Source organism: Coregonus lavaretus, assembly GCF_964263955.1.
Source record: "Coregonus lavaretus genome assembly, chromosome: 2".
NCBI classification, from domain to species: domain Eukaryota; kingdom Metazoa; phylum Chordata; class Actinopteri; order Salmoniformes; family Salmonidae; genus Coregonus; species Coregonus lavaretus.
The window spans coordinates 889,938-905,786 of record NC_139989.1 but is presented as its reverse complement, the minus strand read 5'-3'; the positions used below and the strand labels follow the sequence as shown (position 1 = coordinate 905,786).

At 41.2% G+C, this 15,849-nt stretch overlaps 1 protein-coding gene across 1 annotated transcript in view; it reads right to left on the bottom strand.

Annotated features, from left to right (window-relative positions):
- Positions 1-15,849, bottom strand: part of LOC311143070 (vasoactive intestinal polypeptide receptor-like) — a gene marked incomplete at its 5' end in the record, with an annotated part of 262,368 nt that overhangs the window by 15,553 nt on the left and 230,966 nt on the right. Inside the window, 3 exons of the mRNA XM_084178882.1 lie at positions 462-503; positions 1,316-1,445; positions 3,550-3,641. Coding sequence (XP_084035008.1) covers positions 462-503; positions 1,316-1,445; positions 3,550-3,641 — 264 coding nt within the window. The remainder of the gene's footprint in view (positions 1-461; positions 504-1,315; positions 1,446-3,549; positions 3,642-15,849) is intronic.

Here is a 15,849-nt window from a genome sequence, read left to right as displayed (position 1 = left end):
GAGTGTGTAAACTCAGGGTGTTAACCAGGTGCAGTGTGTTTATAACAGGAGTGTGTAAACTCAGGGTGTTAACCAGGTGCAGTGTGTTTATAACAGGAGTGTGTGAACTCAGGGTGTTAACCAGGTGCAGTGTGTTTATAACAGGAGTGTGTAAACTCAGGGTGTTAACCAGGTGCAGTGTGTTTATAACAGGAGTGTGTAAACTCAGGGTGTTAACCAGGTGCAGTGTGTTTATAACAGGAGTGTGTAAACTCAGGGTGTTAACCAGGTGCAGTGTGTTTATAACAGGAGTGTGTGAACTCAGGGTGTTAACCAGGTGCAGTGTGTTTATAACAGGAGTGTGTAAACGTCAGGGTGTTAACCAGGTGCAGTGTGTTTATAACAGGAGTGTGTAAACTCAGGGTGTTAACCAGGTGCAGTGTGTTTATAACAGGAGTGTGTGAACTCAGGGTGGCTCTTACCTCTCCGTTTAAGAAGCAGTATAGAACAGCAACCACAAAGCCCTGGGGAGAGGAAGAACAGACCCTGTTATTCTGTTGTTCATAACAATACAAGGCATGTCGCCTAGCGGTTCAGCGCGTTGGGCCAGTAACCGAAAGGTTGCTGGTTTGTATCCCCGAGCCGACTAGGTGAAAAATCTGTCGCTAATTGCACCTCTAAGTCGCTTTGGAGAAGAGCATCTGCTAAATGACTCAAATTAATACATCAAAAGGCTGTTCTCTGGGATACATGAATGGCCCTATATTAAAGTAATGAGTACACAGCTACTGCTGGCATGAATATATAGCATTGGCTGTGTGGTAATTAATTTACAGAACATGATTACAAGTCTATGGCCTAGAGGGAAAACAGAGAAGCGAGGGATGCCAGACAAGGAGAAGATAAGAGGAAAAAGGTGGAGGAGGTTTCTCAGCTAAAGTCAAGCTGCTACGATGCTGCCGGCCGTAAGGTCTCGCTCTCTCTCCATTATACAGATAGACCAGAATAACCACACCCAGTGTTTAAAACAGGAACAGTTGGGCTGAAATACCAGTACATTGTGCCTGGAGTCCTGCCAAAGTGTGTTAAAAAGCATCCCTCCCATTAGTGTGTTGGCAGCCTGGAGTAACTAATCACAATACCTGAATGTACTCTCTGACTGTCAATCATCAGTCAGAAGGATGTGAAGTCTCACTGTTAGACTGGGTCCCATGAGCCCCCTATACTATACTTGAAGAGTTGGTTCTATCTGGGGAGAAACTGTGGAACATAGTTTTTTTTTACTTGGGAATTTTGGGAAAGTTAACGGAATTTCGCAACCCTAGTGGTTCCGTACCTGGAATGATCCCAGTATGAGGTCGAAGACCAGCCGTTGCTCGATGTTCACCTGTTCTGGGATGAAGGCAAACACGATGAAGTTGATCCCAAACAGAGGAATCAGCAGCAGGGTGGACTTGGCCATCCTCCTACACAGAATAAAGAGAACATCAAGAAGTAGCTTTATGACTAGTACCTAGTTATTAAACAGTCCCATTCATCCTCCTATACAGAACATCAAGAGAATATCAAGAAGTAGCTTTATGACTAGTACCTAGTTATTAAACAGTCCCATTCATCCTCCTATACAGAACATCAAGAGAATATCAAGAAAAGCAGCCACAGGGAGCGGAGCCACTTAACCACAGGGAGCTGAGCTCTACATCACAGGGATCTGAGCTCTACATCACAGGGATCTGAGCTCTACATCACAGGGAGCTGAGCTCTACATCACAGGGAGCTGAGCTCTACATCACAGGGAGCTGAGCTCTACATCACAGGGAGCTGAGCTCTACATCACAGGGAGCTGAGCTCTACATCACAGGGAGCTGAGCTCTACATCACAGGGAGCTGAGCTCTACATCACAGGGAGCTGAGCTCTACATCACAGGGATCTGAGCTCTACATCACAGGGATCTGTGATCTTGCTCTGATTTGTCATTCTAACGGTCCCAGAGATCAAATTTAGCATAGTTTTGTTTGATAAAATCCATTTTTATATTCAAATGTAGGAACTGGGTTTTACTGCTGTCTCTGACTCCACACCCACCCCACCTGGCCATCTAGATGTGTGAAAGTTAGTGTATAAGCTAATGATCCATGTATGACATTCCTGGGAGTGTGTAAACTTACATTTTGTATTACCATATCATTTTTGTATGTTCTCTATAGTTATGTACTTAAATGTATCAATTGAGCAATTTGGCACATTTGGGCAGACTTGATTCAAAATAGTCCAGTATTGCAATGCTTCACTGGATCAATCTGAAACTTTGCATACAAGCTGCTGCCATCTAGTGGCCAAAGTCAAAATTGCGCCTAAACTGCAATATTATATTGTGGCCTTTCTCTTGCATTTCAAAGATGATGGAAAAAAATAATAAGAAGAAAACGCATGTTTTTTGTTTGTACCAGATCTAATGTGTTATTCTCCTACATTAATTTCACATTTCCACAAACTTCAAAGTGTTTCCTTTCAAATTGTATCAAGAATATGTATATCCTTGCTTCAGGTCCTGAGCTTCAGGCAGTTAGATTTGGTCATTTCTGGTGAAAATTGAAAAAAAGGGTCTGATCTTATTAAACTGTCCTTCTGCACCTGCTTCCTGACTCCCTGCGTATCCATGACAATGTGGTTGTTTATCCATCCTAAACTTTGTTGAATGCACTTTTATGTAAATCTCTCTGGATGAGAGCGAATGCTAAATGACTTAAATGTAAACAGAAGGAACTAGATTACAGGAATAATCTGACCTGCAGAGATATACAGGACTGAGCTCCATGGCAGTACTGTTGGACTAGAACCATACTAACGAGTACTGGTTGGACTAGAACCATACTAACGAGTACTGGTTGGACTAGAACCATACTAACGAGTACTGGTTGGACTAGAACCATACTAACGAGTACTGGTTGGACTAGAACCATACTAACGAGTACTGGTTGGACTAGAACCATACTAACGAGTACTGGTTGGACTAGAACCATACTAACGAGTACTGGTTGGACTAGAACCATACTAACGAGTACTGGTTGGACTAGAACCATACTAACGAGTACTGGTTGGACTGGAACCATACTAACGAGTACTGGTTGGACTAGAACCATACTAACGAGTACTGGTTGGACTGGAACCATACTAACGAGTACTGGTTGGACTGGAACCATACTAACGAGTACTGGTTGGACTGGAACCATATTAACGAGTACTGGTTGGACTGGAACCATACTAACGAGAACTGGTTGGACTGGAACCATACTAACGAGTACTGATTGGACTAGAACCATACTAACGAGTACTGGTTGGACTAGAACCATACTAACGAGTACTGGTTGGACTGGAACCATACTAACGAGTACTGGTTGGACTGGAACCATACTAACGAGTACTGGTTGGACTGGAACCATACTAACGAGTACTGGTTGGACTGGAACCATACTAACGAGTACTGGTTGGACTGGAACCTTACTAACGAGTACTGGTTGGACTAGAACCATACTAACGAGTACTGGTTGGACTAGAACCATACTAACGTGTACTGGTTGGACTCGTTCCTTCCAATGTCTGGACAGTTGATCTTCTGCCGGAGGATCCTGATGATGCAGATGAAGAGGATGAAGTTCATCTGGAGGAGGTGAAGAGATATTTACATAATACTTCAAGACAATAGCATCACATCATACATCTGATTGTGAGAACTGGAAGTATCTACCAGTGAAAGCAGCATGCCATTTATACAGTACCAAAACTATATTATGCAACTGGAAAGAAGGTTCTGATACACCAAAGCTGTAAATTCCCACAAGTCAGCAGGTTATATGTGGTAAAACAAATTATGTCTAGAAACAGCTTAGTGAAATGAAGGCAGAGCTGCTGAGTGAAATGATGAAGGCAGAGCTGCAGAGATAAATGTATCCTGTCAGAATATCACCAGCTATCAATACTGAAGGAGTAAACATACTTTTCAATCAAGCCACATGTGGACTTGTGTGTTCTGTACTCTACTCTACTAAACTCCACTGGTGTGTTCTGTACTCTACTAAACTCTACTGGTGTGTTCTGTACTCTACTAAACTCCACTGGTGTGTTCTGTACTCTACTAAACTCTACTGGTGTGTTCTGTACTCTACTAAACTCTACTGGTGTGTTCTGTACTCTACTCTACTAAACTCTACTGGTGTGTTCTGTACTCTACTAAACTCTACTGGTGTGTTCTGTACTCTACTAAACTCTACTGGTGTGTTCTGTACTCTACTAAACTCTACTGGTGTGTTCTGTACTCTACTAAACTCTACTGGTGTGTTCTGTACTCTACTAAACTCTACTGGTGTGTTCTGTACTCTACTAAACTCTACTGGTGTGTTCTGTACTCTACTAAACTCTACTGGTGTGTTCTGTACTCTACTAAACTCTACTGGTGTGTTCTGTACTCTACTAAACTCTACTGGTGTGTTCTGTACTCTACTCTACTAAACTCTACTGGTGTGTTCTGTACTCTACTAAACTCTACTGGTGTGTTCTGTACTCTACTAAACTCTACTGGTGTGTTCTGCACTCTACTCTACTAAACTCTACTGGTGTGTTCTGCACTCTACTCTACTAAACTCTACTGGTGTGTTCTGTACTCTACTAAACTCTACTGGTGTGTTCTGCACTCTACTCTACTAAACTCTACTGGTGTGTTCTCTACTCTACTCTACTAAACTCTACTGGTGTGTTCTGTACTCTACTCTACTAAACTCTACTGGTGTGTTCTGTACTCTACTCTACTAAACTCTACTGGTGTGTTCTGTACTCTACTAAACTCTACTGGTGTGTTCTGCACTCTACTCTACTAAACTCTACTGGTGTGTTCTGCACTCTACTCTACTAAACTCTACTGGTGTGTTCTGTACTCTACTAAACTCTACTGGTGTGTTCTGTACTCTACTAAACTCTACTGGTGTGTTCTGTACTCTACTAAACTCTACTGGTGTGTTCTGTACTCTACTAAACTCTACTGGTGTGTTCTGTACTCTACTCTACTCTACTAAACTCCACTGGTGTGTTCTGTACTCTACTCTACTAAACTCTACTGGTGTGTTCTGTACTCTACTCTACTAAACTCTACTGGTGTGTTCTGTACTCTACTAAACTCTACTGGTGTGTTCTGTACTCTACTAAACTCTACTGGTGTGTTCTCTACTCTACTCTACTAAACTCTACTGGTGTGTTCTGTACTCTACTCTACTAAACTCTACTGGTGTGTTCTGTACTCTACTAAACTCTACTGCTGTGTTCTGTACTCTACTAAACTCTACTGGTGTGTTCTCTACTCTACTCTACTAAACTCTACTGGTGTGTTCTGTACTCTACTAAACTCTACTGGTGTGTTCTGTACTCTACTCTACTAAACTCTACTGGTGTGTTCTGTACTCTACTAAACTCTACTGGTGTGTTCTGTACTCTACTCTACTAAACTCTACTGGTGTGTTCTGTACTCTACTAAACTCCACTGGTGTGTTCTGTACTCTACTCTACTAAACTCTACTGGTGTTTTCTATACTCTACTCTATAAACTCTACTGGTGTGTTCTGTACTCTACTAAACTCTACTGGTTTGTTCTGTACTCTACTCTACCAAACTCTACTGGTGTGTTCTGTACTCTACTAAACTCTACTGGTGTGTTCTCTACTCTACCAAACTCTACTGGTGTGTTCTGTACTCTACTAAACTCTACTGGTGTGTTCTCTACTCTACTAAACTCTACTGGTTTGTTCTGTACTCTACTAAACTCTACTGGTTTGTTCTGTACTCTACTAAACTCTACTGGTGTGTTCTGTACTCTACTAAACTCTACTGGTGTGTTCTGTACTCTACTAAACTCTACTGGTGTGTTCTCTACTCTACTAAACTCCACTGGTGTGTTCTGTACTCTACTCTACCAAACTCCACTGGTGTGTTCTGTACTCTACTAAACTCTACTGGTGTGTTCTGTACTCTACTAAACTGTACTGGTGTGTTCTGTACTCTACTAAACTCTACTGGTGTGTTCTGTACTCTACTAAACTCTACTGGTGTGTTCTGTACTCTACTAAACTCTACTGGTGTGTTCTGTACTCTGCTAAACTCTACTGGTGTGTTCTATACTCTACTCTACCAAACTCTACTGGTGTGTTCTGTACTCTACTCTACTAAACTCTACTGGTGTGTTCTGTACTCTACTAAACTCCACTGGTGTGTTCTGTACTCTACTCTACTAAACTCTACTGGTGTGTTCTGTACTCTACTCTACTAAACTCTACTGGTGTGTTCTGTACTCTACTCTACTAAACTCCACTGGTGTGTTCTGTACTCTACTAAACTCCACTGGTGTGTTCTGTACTCTACTCTACTAAACTCTACTGGTGTGTTCTGTACTCTACTAAACTCCACTGGTGTGTTCTGTACTCTACTAAACTCTACTGGTGTGTTCTATACTCTACTCTACCAAACTCTACTGGTGTGTTCTGTATTCTACTCTACTAAACTCTACTGGTGTGTTCTGTACTCTACTCTACTAAACTCTACTGGTGTGTTCTGTACTCTACTCTACTAATCTCCACTGGTGTGTTCTGTACTCTACTAAACTCTACTGGTGTGTTATGTACTCTACTAAACTCTACTGGTGTGTTCTGTACTCTACTAAACTCTACTGGTGTGTTCTGTACTCTACTAAACTCTACTGGTGTGTTCTGTACTCTACTCTACTAAACTCTACTGGTGTGTTCTGTACTCTACTCTACTAAACTCTACTGGTGTGTTCTGTACTCTACTAAACTCTAATGGTGTGTTTTGTACTCTACTAAACTCTACTGGTGTGTTCTGTACTCTACTCTACTAAACTCTACTGGTGTGTTCTGTACTCTACTCTACTAAACTCTAATGGTGTGTTTTGTACTCTACTAAACTCTACTGGTGTGTTCTGTACTCTACTAAACTCTACTGGTGTGTTCTGTACTCTACTCTACTAAACTCTACTGGTGTGTTCTGTACTCTACTAAACTCTACTGGTGTGTTCTGTACTCTACTCTACTAAACTCTACTGTTGTGTTCTGTACTCTACTAAACTCTACTGGTGTGTTCTGTACTCTACTCTACTAAACTCTACTGGTGTGATCTGTACTCTACTCTACTAAACTCTACTGGTGTGTTCTGTACTCTACTAAACTCTACTGGTGTGTTCTGTACTCTACTCTACTAAACTCAACTGTTGTGTTCTGTACTCTACTAAACTATATTGGTGTGTTCTGTACTCTACTGTACTAAACTCTACTGGTGTGTTCTGTACTCTACTCTTCTAAACTCTACTGGTGTGTTCTGTACTCTACTAAACTCTACTGGAGTGTTCTGTACTCTACTCTACTAAACTCTACTGGGGTGTTCTGTACTCTACTAAACTCTACTGGTGTGTTCTGTACTCTACTCTACTAAACTATATTGGTGTGTTCTGTACTCTACTCTACTAAACTCTACTGGTGTGTTCTGTACTCTACTCTACTAAACTCCACTGGTGTGTTCTGTACTCTACTAAACTCTACTGGTGTGTTCTGTACTCTACTAAACTCTACTGGTGTTTTCTGTACTCTACTCTACCAAACTCTACTGGTGTGTTCTGTACTCTACTAAACTCTACTGGTGTGTTCTGTACTCTACCAAACTCTACTGGTGTGTTCTGTACTCTACTAAACTCCACTGGTGTGTTCTGTACTCTACTCTACCAAACTCTACTGGTGTGTTCTGTACTCTACTAAACTCTACTGGTGTGTTCTGTACTCTACCAAACTCTACTGGTGTGTTCTGTACTCTACTAAACTCCACTGGTGTGTTCTGTACTCTACTCTACCAAACTCTACTGGTGTGTTCTGTACTCTACTAAACTCCACTGGTGTGTTCTGTACTCTACTCTACCAAACTCTACTGGTGTGTTCTGTACTCTACTAAACTCTACTGGTGTGTTCTGTACTCTACTCTACCAAACTCTACTGGTGTGTTCTGTACTCTACTAAACTCCACTGGTGTGTTCTGTACTCTACTCTACCAAACTCTACTGGTGTGTTCTGTACTCTACTAAACTCCACTGGTGTGTTCTGTACTCTACCAAACTCTACTGGTGTGTTCTGTACTCTACTAAACTCCACTGGTGTGTTCTGTACTCTACTCTACCAAACTCTACTGGTGTGTTCTGTACTCTACTCTACTAAACTCTACTGGTGTGTTCTGTACTCTACTAAACTCCACTGGTGTGTTCTGTACTCTACTCTACCAAACTCTACTGGTGTGTTCTGTACTCTACTAAACTCTACTGGTGTGTTCTCTACTCTACCAAACTCTACTGGTGTGTTCTGTACTCTACTAAACTCCACTGGTGTGTTCTGTACTCTACTCTACCAAACTCTACTGGTGTGTTCTGTACTCTACTAAACTCCACTGGTGTGTTCTGTACTCTACTAAACTCTACTGGTGTGTTCTGTACTCTACTAAACTCTACTGGTGTGTTCTGTACTCTACTCTACTAAACTCTACTGGTGTGTTCTGTACTCTACTAAACTCTACTGGTGTGTTCTGTACTCTACTCTACTAAACTCTACTGGTGTGTTCTGTACTCTACTAAACTCTACTGGTGTGTTCTGTACTCTACTCTACTAAACTCTACTGGTGTGTTCTGTACTCTACTCTACTAAACTCCACTGGTGTGTTCTGTACTCTACTAAACTCTACTGGTGTGTTCTGTACTCTACTAAACTCTACTGATGTGTTCTGTACTCTACTAAACTCTACTGGTGTGTTCTATACTCTACTAAACTCTACTGGTGTGTTCTGTACTCTACTAAACTCTACTGGTGTGTTCTGTACTCTACTCTACCAAACTCTACTGGTGTGTTCTGTACTCTACTAAACTCTACTGGTGTGTTCTGTACTCTACCAAACTCTACTGGTGTGTTCTGTACTCTACTAAACTCCACTGGTGTGTTCTGTACTCTACTCTACCAAACTCTACTGGTGTGTTCTGTACTCTACTAAACTCCACTGGTGTGTTCTGTACTCTACTCTACCAAACTCTACTGGTGTGTTCTGTACTCTACTAAACTCTACTGGTGTGTTCTGTACTCTACTCTACCAAACTCTACTGGTGTGTTCTGTACTCTACTAAACTCCACTGGTGTGTTCTGTACTCTACTCTACCAAACTCTACTGGTGTGTTCTGTACTCTACTAAACTCCACTGGTGTGTTCTGTACTCTACCAAACTCTACTGGTGTGTTCTGTACTCTACTAAACTCCACTGGTGTGTTCTGTACTCTACTCTACCAAACTCTACTGGTGTGTTCTGTACTCTACTCTACTAAACTCTACTGGTGTGTTCTGTACTCTACTAAACTCCACTGGTGTGTTCTGTACTCTACTCTACCAAACTCTACTGGTGTGTTCTGTACTCTACTAAACTCTACTGGTGTGTTCTCTACTCTACCAAACTCTACTGGTGTGTTCTGTACTCTACTAAACTCCACTGGTGTGTTCTGTACTCTACTCTACCAAACTCTACTGGTGTGTTCTGTACTCTACTAAACTCCACTGGTGTGTTCTGTACTCTACTAAACTCTACTGGTGTGTTCTGTACTCTACTAAACTCTACTGGTGTGTTCTGTACTCTACTCTACTAAACTCTACTGGTGTGTTCTGTACTCTACTAAACTCTACTGGTGTGTTCTGTACTCTACTCTACTAAACTCTACTGGTGTGTTCTGTACTCTACTAAACTCTACTGGTGTGTTCTGTACTCTACTCTACTAAACTCTACTGGTGTGTTCTGTACTCTACTCTACTAAACTCCACTGGTGTGTTCTGTACTCTACTAAACTCTACTGGTGTGTTCTGTACTCTACTAAACTCTACTGGTGTGTTCTGTACTCTACTAAACTCTACTGGTGTGTTCTGTACTCTACTCTACTAAACTCTACTGGTGTGTTCTGTACTCTACTAAACTCTACTGGTGTGTTCTGTACTGTACTCTACTAAACTCTACTGGTGTGTTCTGTACTCTACTAAACTCTACTGGTGTGTTCTGTACTCTACTCTACTAAACTCCACTGGTGTGTTCTGTACTCTACTAAACTCTACTGGTGTGTTCTGTACTCTACTAAACTCTACTGGTGTGTTCTGTACTCTACTCTACCAAACTCTACTGGTGTGTTCTGTACTCTACTAAACTCTACTGGTGTGTTCTGTACTCTACCAAACTCTACTGGTGTGTTCTGTACTCTACTGAACTCCACTGGTGTGTTCTGTACTCTACTCTACCAAACTCTACTGGTGTGTTCTGTACTCTACTAAACTCTACTGGTGTGTTCTGTACTCTACCAAACTCTACTGGTGTGTTCTGTACTCTACTAAACTCCACTGGTGTGTTCTGTACTCTACTCTACTAAACTCCACTGGTGTGTTCTGTACTCTACTAAACTCTACTGGTGTGTTCTGTACTCTACTAAACTCTACTGGTGTGTTCTGTACTCTACTCTACTAAACTCTACTGGTGTGTTCTGTACTCTACTAAACTCTACTGGTGTGTTCTGTACTCTACTCTACTAAACTCTACTGGTGTGTTCTGTACTCTACTAAACTCTACTGGTGTGTTCTGTACTCTACTCTACTAAACTATACTGGTGTGTTCTGTACTCTACTCTACTAAACTCTACTGGTGTGATCTGTACTCTACTAAACTCTACTGGTGTGTTCTGTACTCTACTCTACTAAACTCTACTGGTGTGTTCTGTACTCTACTCTACTAAACTCTACTGGTGTGTTCTGTACTCTACTAAACTCTACTGGTGTGTTCTGTACTCTACTAAACTCTACTGGTGTGTTCTGTACTCTACTCTACTAAACTCTACTGGTGTGTTCTGTACTCTACTAAACTCTACTGGTGTGTTCTGTACTCTACTAAACTCTACTGGTGTGTTCTGTACTCTACTCTACTAAACTCTACTGGTGTGTTCTGTACTCTACTCTACTAAACTCTACTGGTGTGTTCTGTACTCTACTCTACTAAACTCTACTGGTGTGTTCTGTACTCTACTAAACTCTACTGGTGTGTTCTGTACTCTACTCTACTAAACTCTACTGGTGTGTTCTGTACCCTACCAAACTCTACTGGTGTGTTCTGTACTCTACTAAACTCCACTGGTGTGTTCTGTACTCTACTCTACCAAACTCTACTGGTGTGTTCTGTACTCTACTAAACTCTACTGGTGTGTTCTGTACTCTACTCTACTAAACTCTACTGGTGTGTTCTGTACTCTACCAAACTCTACTGGTGTGTTCTGTACTCTACTAAACTCCACTGGTGTGTTCTGTACTCTACTCTACTAAACTCTGCTGGTGTGTTCTGTACTCTACTCTACTAAACTCTACTGGTGTGTTCTGTACTCTACTCTACTAAACTCTACTGGTGTGTTCTGTACTCTACTCTACTAAACTCTACTGGTGTGTTCTGTACTCTACCAAACTCTACTGGTGTGTTCTGTACTCTACTCTACTAAACTCTACTGGTGTGTTCTGTACTCTACCAAACTCTACTGGTGTGTTCTGTACTCTACTCTACCAAACTCTACTGGTGTGTTCTGTACTCTACTCTACTAAACTCTACTGGTGTGTTCTGTACTCTACTAAACTCTACTGGTGTGTTCTGTACTCTACTCTACTAAACTCTACTGGTGTGTTCTGTACTCTACTCTACTAAACTCTACTGGTGTGTTCTGTACTCTACTCTACTAAACTCTACTGGTGTGTTCTGTACTCTACTAAACTCTACTGGTGTGTTCTGTACTCTACTCTACTAAACTCTACTGGTGTGTTCTGTACTCTACTAAACTCTACTGGTGTGTTCTGTACTCTACTCTACTAAACTATACTGGTGTGTTCTGTACTCTACTCTACTAAACTCTACTGGTGTGTTCTGTACTCTACTAAACTCTACTGGTGTGTTCTGTACTCTACTCTACTAAACTATACTGGTGTTTTCTGTACTCTACTCTACTAAACTCTACTGGTGTGATCTGTACTCTACTAAACTCTACTGGTGTGTTCTGTACTCTACTAAACTCTACTGGTGTGTTCTGTACTCTACTAAACTCTACTGGTGTGTTCTGTACTCTACTCTACTAAACTCTACTGGTGTGTTCTGTACTCTACTCTACTAAACTCTACTGGTGTGTTCTGTACTCTACTCTACTAAACTCTACTGGTGTGTTCTGTACTCTACTAAATTCTACTGGTGTGTTCTGTACTCTACTCTACTAAACTCTACTGGTGTGTTCTGTACTCTACAAAACTCTACTGGTGTGTTCTGTACTCTACTAAACTCCACTGGTGTGTTCTGTACTCTACTCTACCAAACTCTACTGGTGTGTTCTGTACTCTACTAAACTCTACTGGTGTGTTCTGTACTCTACTCTACTAAACTCTACTGGTGTGTTCTGTACTCTACCAAACTCTACTGGTGTGTTCTGTACTCTACTAAACTCCACTGGTGTGTTCTGTACTCTACTCTACTAAACTCTGCTGGTGTGTTCTGTACTCTACTCTACTAAACTCTACTGATGTGTTCTGTACTCTACTCTACTAAACTCTACTGGTGTGTTCTGTACTCTACTCTACTAAACTCTACTGGTGTGTTCTGTACTCTACCAAACTCTACTGGTGTGTTCTGTACTCTACTCTACCAAACTCTACTGGTGTGTTCTGTACTCTACTCTACTAAACTCTACTGGTGTGTTCTGTACTCTACTAAACTCTACTGGTGTGTTCTGTACTCTACTCTACTAAACTCTACTGGTGTGTTCTGTACTCTACTCTACTAAACTCTACTGGTGTGTTCTGTACTCTACTCTACTAAACTCTACTGGTGTGTTCTGTACTCTACTAAACTCTACTGGTGTGTTCTGTACTCTACTCTACTAAACTCTACTGGTGTGTTCTGTACTCTACTCTACTAAACTATACTGGTGTGTTCTGTACTCTACTCTACTAAACTCTACTGGTGTGTTCTGTACTCTACTAAACTCTACTGGTGTGTTCTGTACTCTACTCTACTAAACTATACTGGTGTGTTCTGTACTCTACTCTACTAAACTCTACTGGTGTGATTTGTACTCTACTAAACTCTACTGGTGTGTTCTGTACTCTACTCTACTAAACTCTACTGGTGTGTTCTGTACTCTACTCTACTAAACTCTACTGGTGTGTTCTGTACTCTACTAAACTCTACTGGTGTGTTCTGTACTCTACTACACTCTACTGGTGTGTTCTGTACTCTACTCTACTAAACTCTACTGGTGTGTTCTGTACTCTACTAAACTCTACTGGTGTGTTCTGTACTCTACTAAACTCTACTGGTGTGTTCTGTACTCTACTCTACTAAACTCTACTGGTGTGTTCTGTACTCTACTCTACTAAACTCTACTGGTGTGTTCTGTACTCTACTCTACTAAACTCTACTGGTGTGTTCTGTACTCTACTAAACTCTACTGGTGTGTTCTGTACTCTACTCTACTAAACTCTACTGGTGTGTTCTGTACTCTACAAAACTCTACTGGTGTGTTCTGTACTCTACTAAACTCCACTGGTGTGTTCTGTACTCTACTCTACCAAACTCTACTGGTGTGTTCTGTACTCTACTAAACTCTACTGGTGTGTTCTGTACTCTACTCTACTAAACTCTACTGGTGTGTTCTGTACTCTACTAAACTCCACTGGTGTGTTCTGTACTCTACTCTACTAAACTCTGCTGGTGTGTTCTGTACTCTACTCTACTAAACTCTACTGATGTGTTCTGTACTCTACTCTACTAAACTCTACTGGTGTGTTCTGTACTCTACTCTACTAAACTCTACTGGTGTGTTCTGTACTCTACCAAACTCTACTGGTGTGTTCTGTACTCTACTCTACCAAACTCTACTGGTGTGTTCTGTACTCTACTCTACTAAACTCTACTGGTGTGTTCTGTACTCTACTAAACTCTACTGGTGTGTTCTGTACTCTACTCTACTAAACTCTACTGGTGTGTTCTGTACTCTACTCTACTAAACTCTACTGGTGTGTTCTGTACTCTACTCTACTAAACTCTACTGGTGTGTTCTGTACTCTACTAAACTCTACTGGTGTGTTCTGTACTCTACTCTACTAAACTCTACTGGTGTGTTCTGTACTCTACTAAACTCTACTGGTGTGTTCTGTACTCTACTAAACTCTACTGGTGTGTTCTGTACTCTACTAAACTATACTGGTGTGTTCTGTACTCTACTCTACTAAACTCTACTGGTGTGATCTGTACTCTACTAAACTCTACTGGTGTGTTCTGTACTCTACTCTACTAAACTCTACTGGTGTGTTCTGTACTCTACTCTACTAAACTCTACTGGTGTGTTCTGTACTCTACTCTACCAAACTCTACTGGTGTGTTCTGTACTCTACTAAACTCTACTGGTGTGTTCTCTACTCTACCAAACTCTACTGGTGTGTTCTGTACTCTACTAAACTCCACTGGTATGTTCTGTACTCTACTCTACCAAACTCTACTGGTGTGTTCTGTACTCTACTAAACTCCACTGGTGTGTTCTGTACTCTACTAAACTCTACTGGTGTGTTCTGTACTCTACTAAACTCTACTGGTGTGTTCTGTACTCTACTCTACTAAACTCTACTGGTGTGTTCTGTACTCTACTAAACTCTACTGGTGTGTTCTGTACTCTACTCTACTAAACTCTACTGGTGTGTTCTGTACTCTACCAAACTCTACTGGTGTGTTCTGTACTCTACTCTACTAAACTCTACTGGTGTGTTCTGTACTCTACTCTACTAAACTCCACTGGTGTGTTCTGTACTCTACTAAACTCTACTGGTGTGTTCTGTACTCTACTAAACTCTACTGGTGTGTTCTGTACTCTACTAAACTCTACTGGTGTGTTCTGTACTCTACTCTACTAAACTCTACTGGTGTGTTCTGTACTCTACTAAACTCTACTGGTGTGTTCTGTACTCTACTCTACTAAACTCTACTGGTGTGTTCTGTACTCTACTAAACTCTACTGGTGTGTTCTGTACTCTACTCTACTAAACTCCACTGGTGTGTCCTGTACTCTACTAAACTCTACTGGTGTGTTCTGTACTCTACTAAACTCTACTGGTGTGTTCTGTACTCTACTCTACCAAACTCTACTGGTGTGTTCTGTACTCTACTAAACTCTACTGGTGTGTTCTGTACTCTACCAAACTCTACTGGTGTGTTCTGTACTCTACTGAACTCCACTGGTGTGTTCTGTACTCTACTCTACCAAACTCTACTGGTGTGTTCTGTACTCTACTAAACTCTACTGGTGTGTTCTGTACTCTACCAAACTCTACTGGTGTGTTCTGTACTCTACTAAACTCCACTGGTGTGTTCTGTACTCTACTCTACTAAACTCCACTGGTGTGTTCTGTACTCTACTAAACTCTACTGGTGTGTTCTGTACTCTACTCTACTAAACTCTACTGGTGTGTTCTGTACTCTACTAAACTCTACTGGTGTGTTCTGTACTCTACTAAACTCTACTGGTGTGTTCTGTACTCTACTCTACTAAACTCTACTGGTGTGTTCTGTACTCTACTCTACTAAACTCTACTGGTGTGTTCTGTACTCTACTCTACTAAACTCTACTGGTGTGTTCTGTACTCTACTAAACTCTACTGGTGTGTTCTGTACTCTACTCTACTAAACTCTACTGGTGTGTTCTGTACTCTACCAAACTCTACTGGTGTGTTCTGTACTCTACTAAA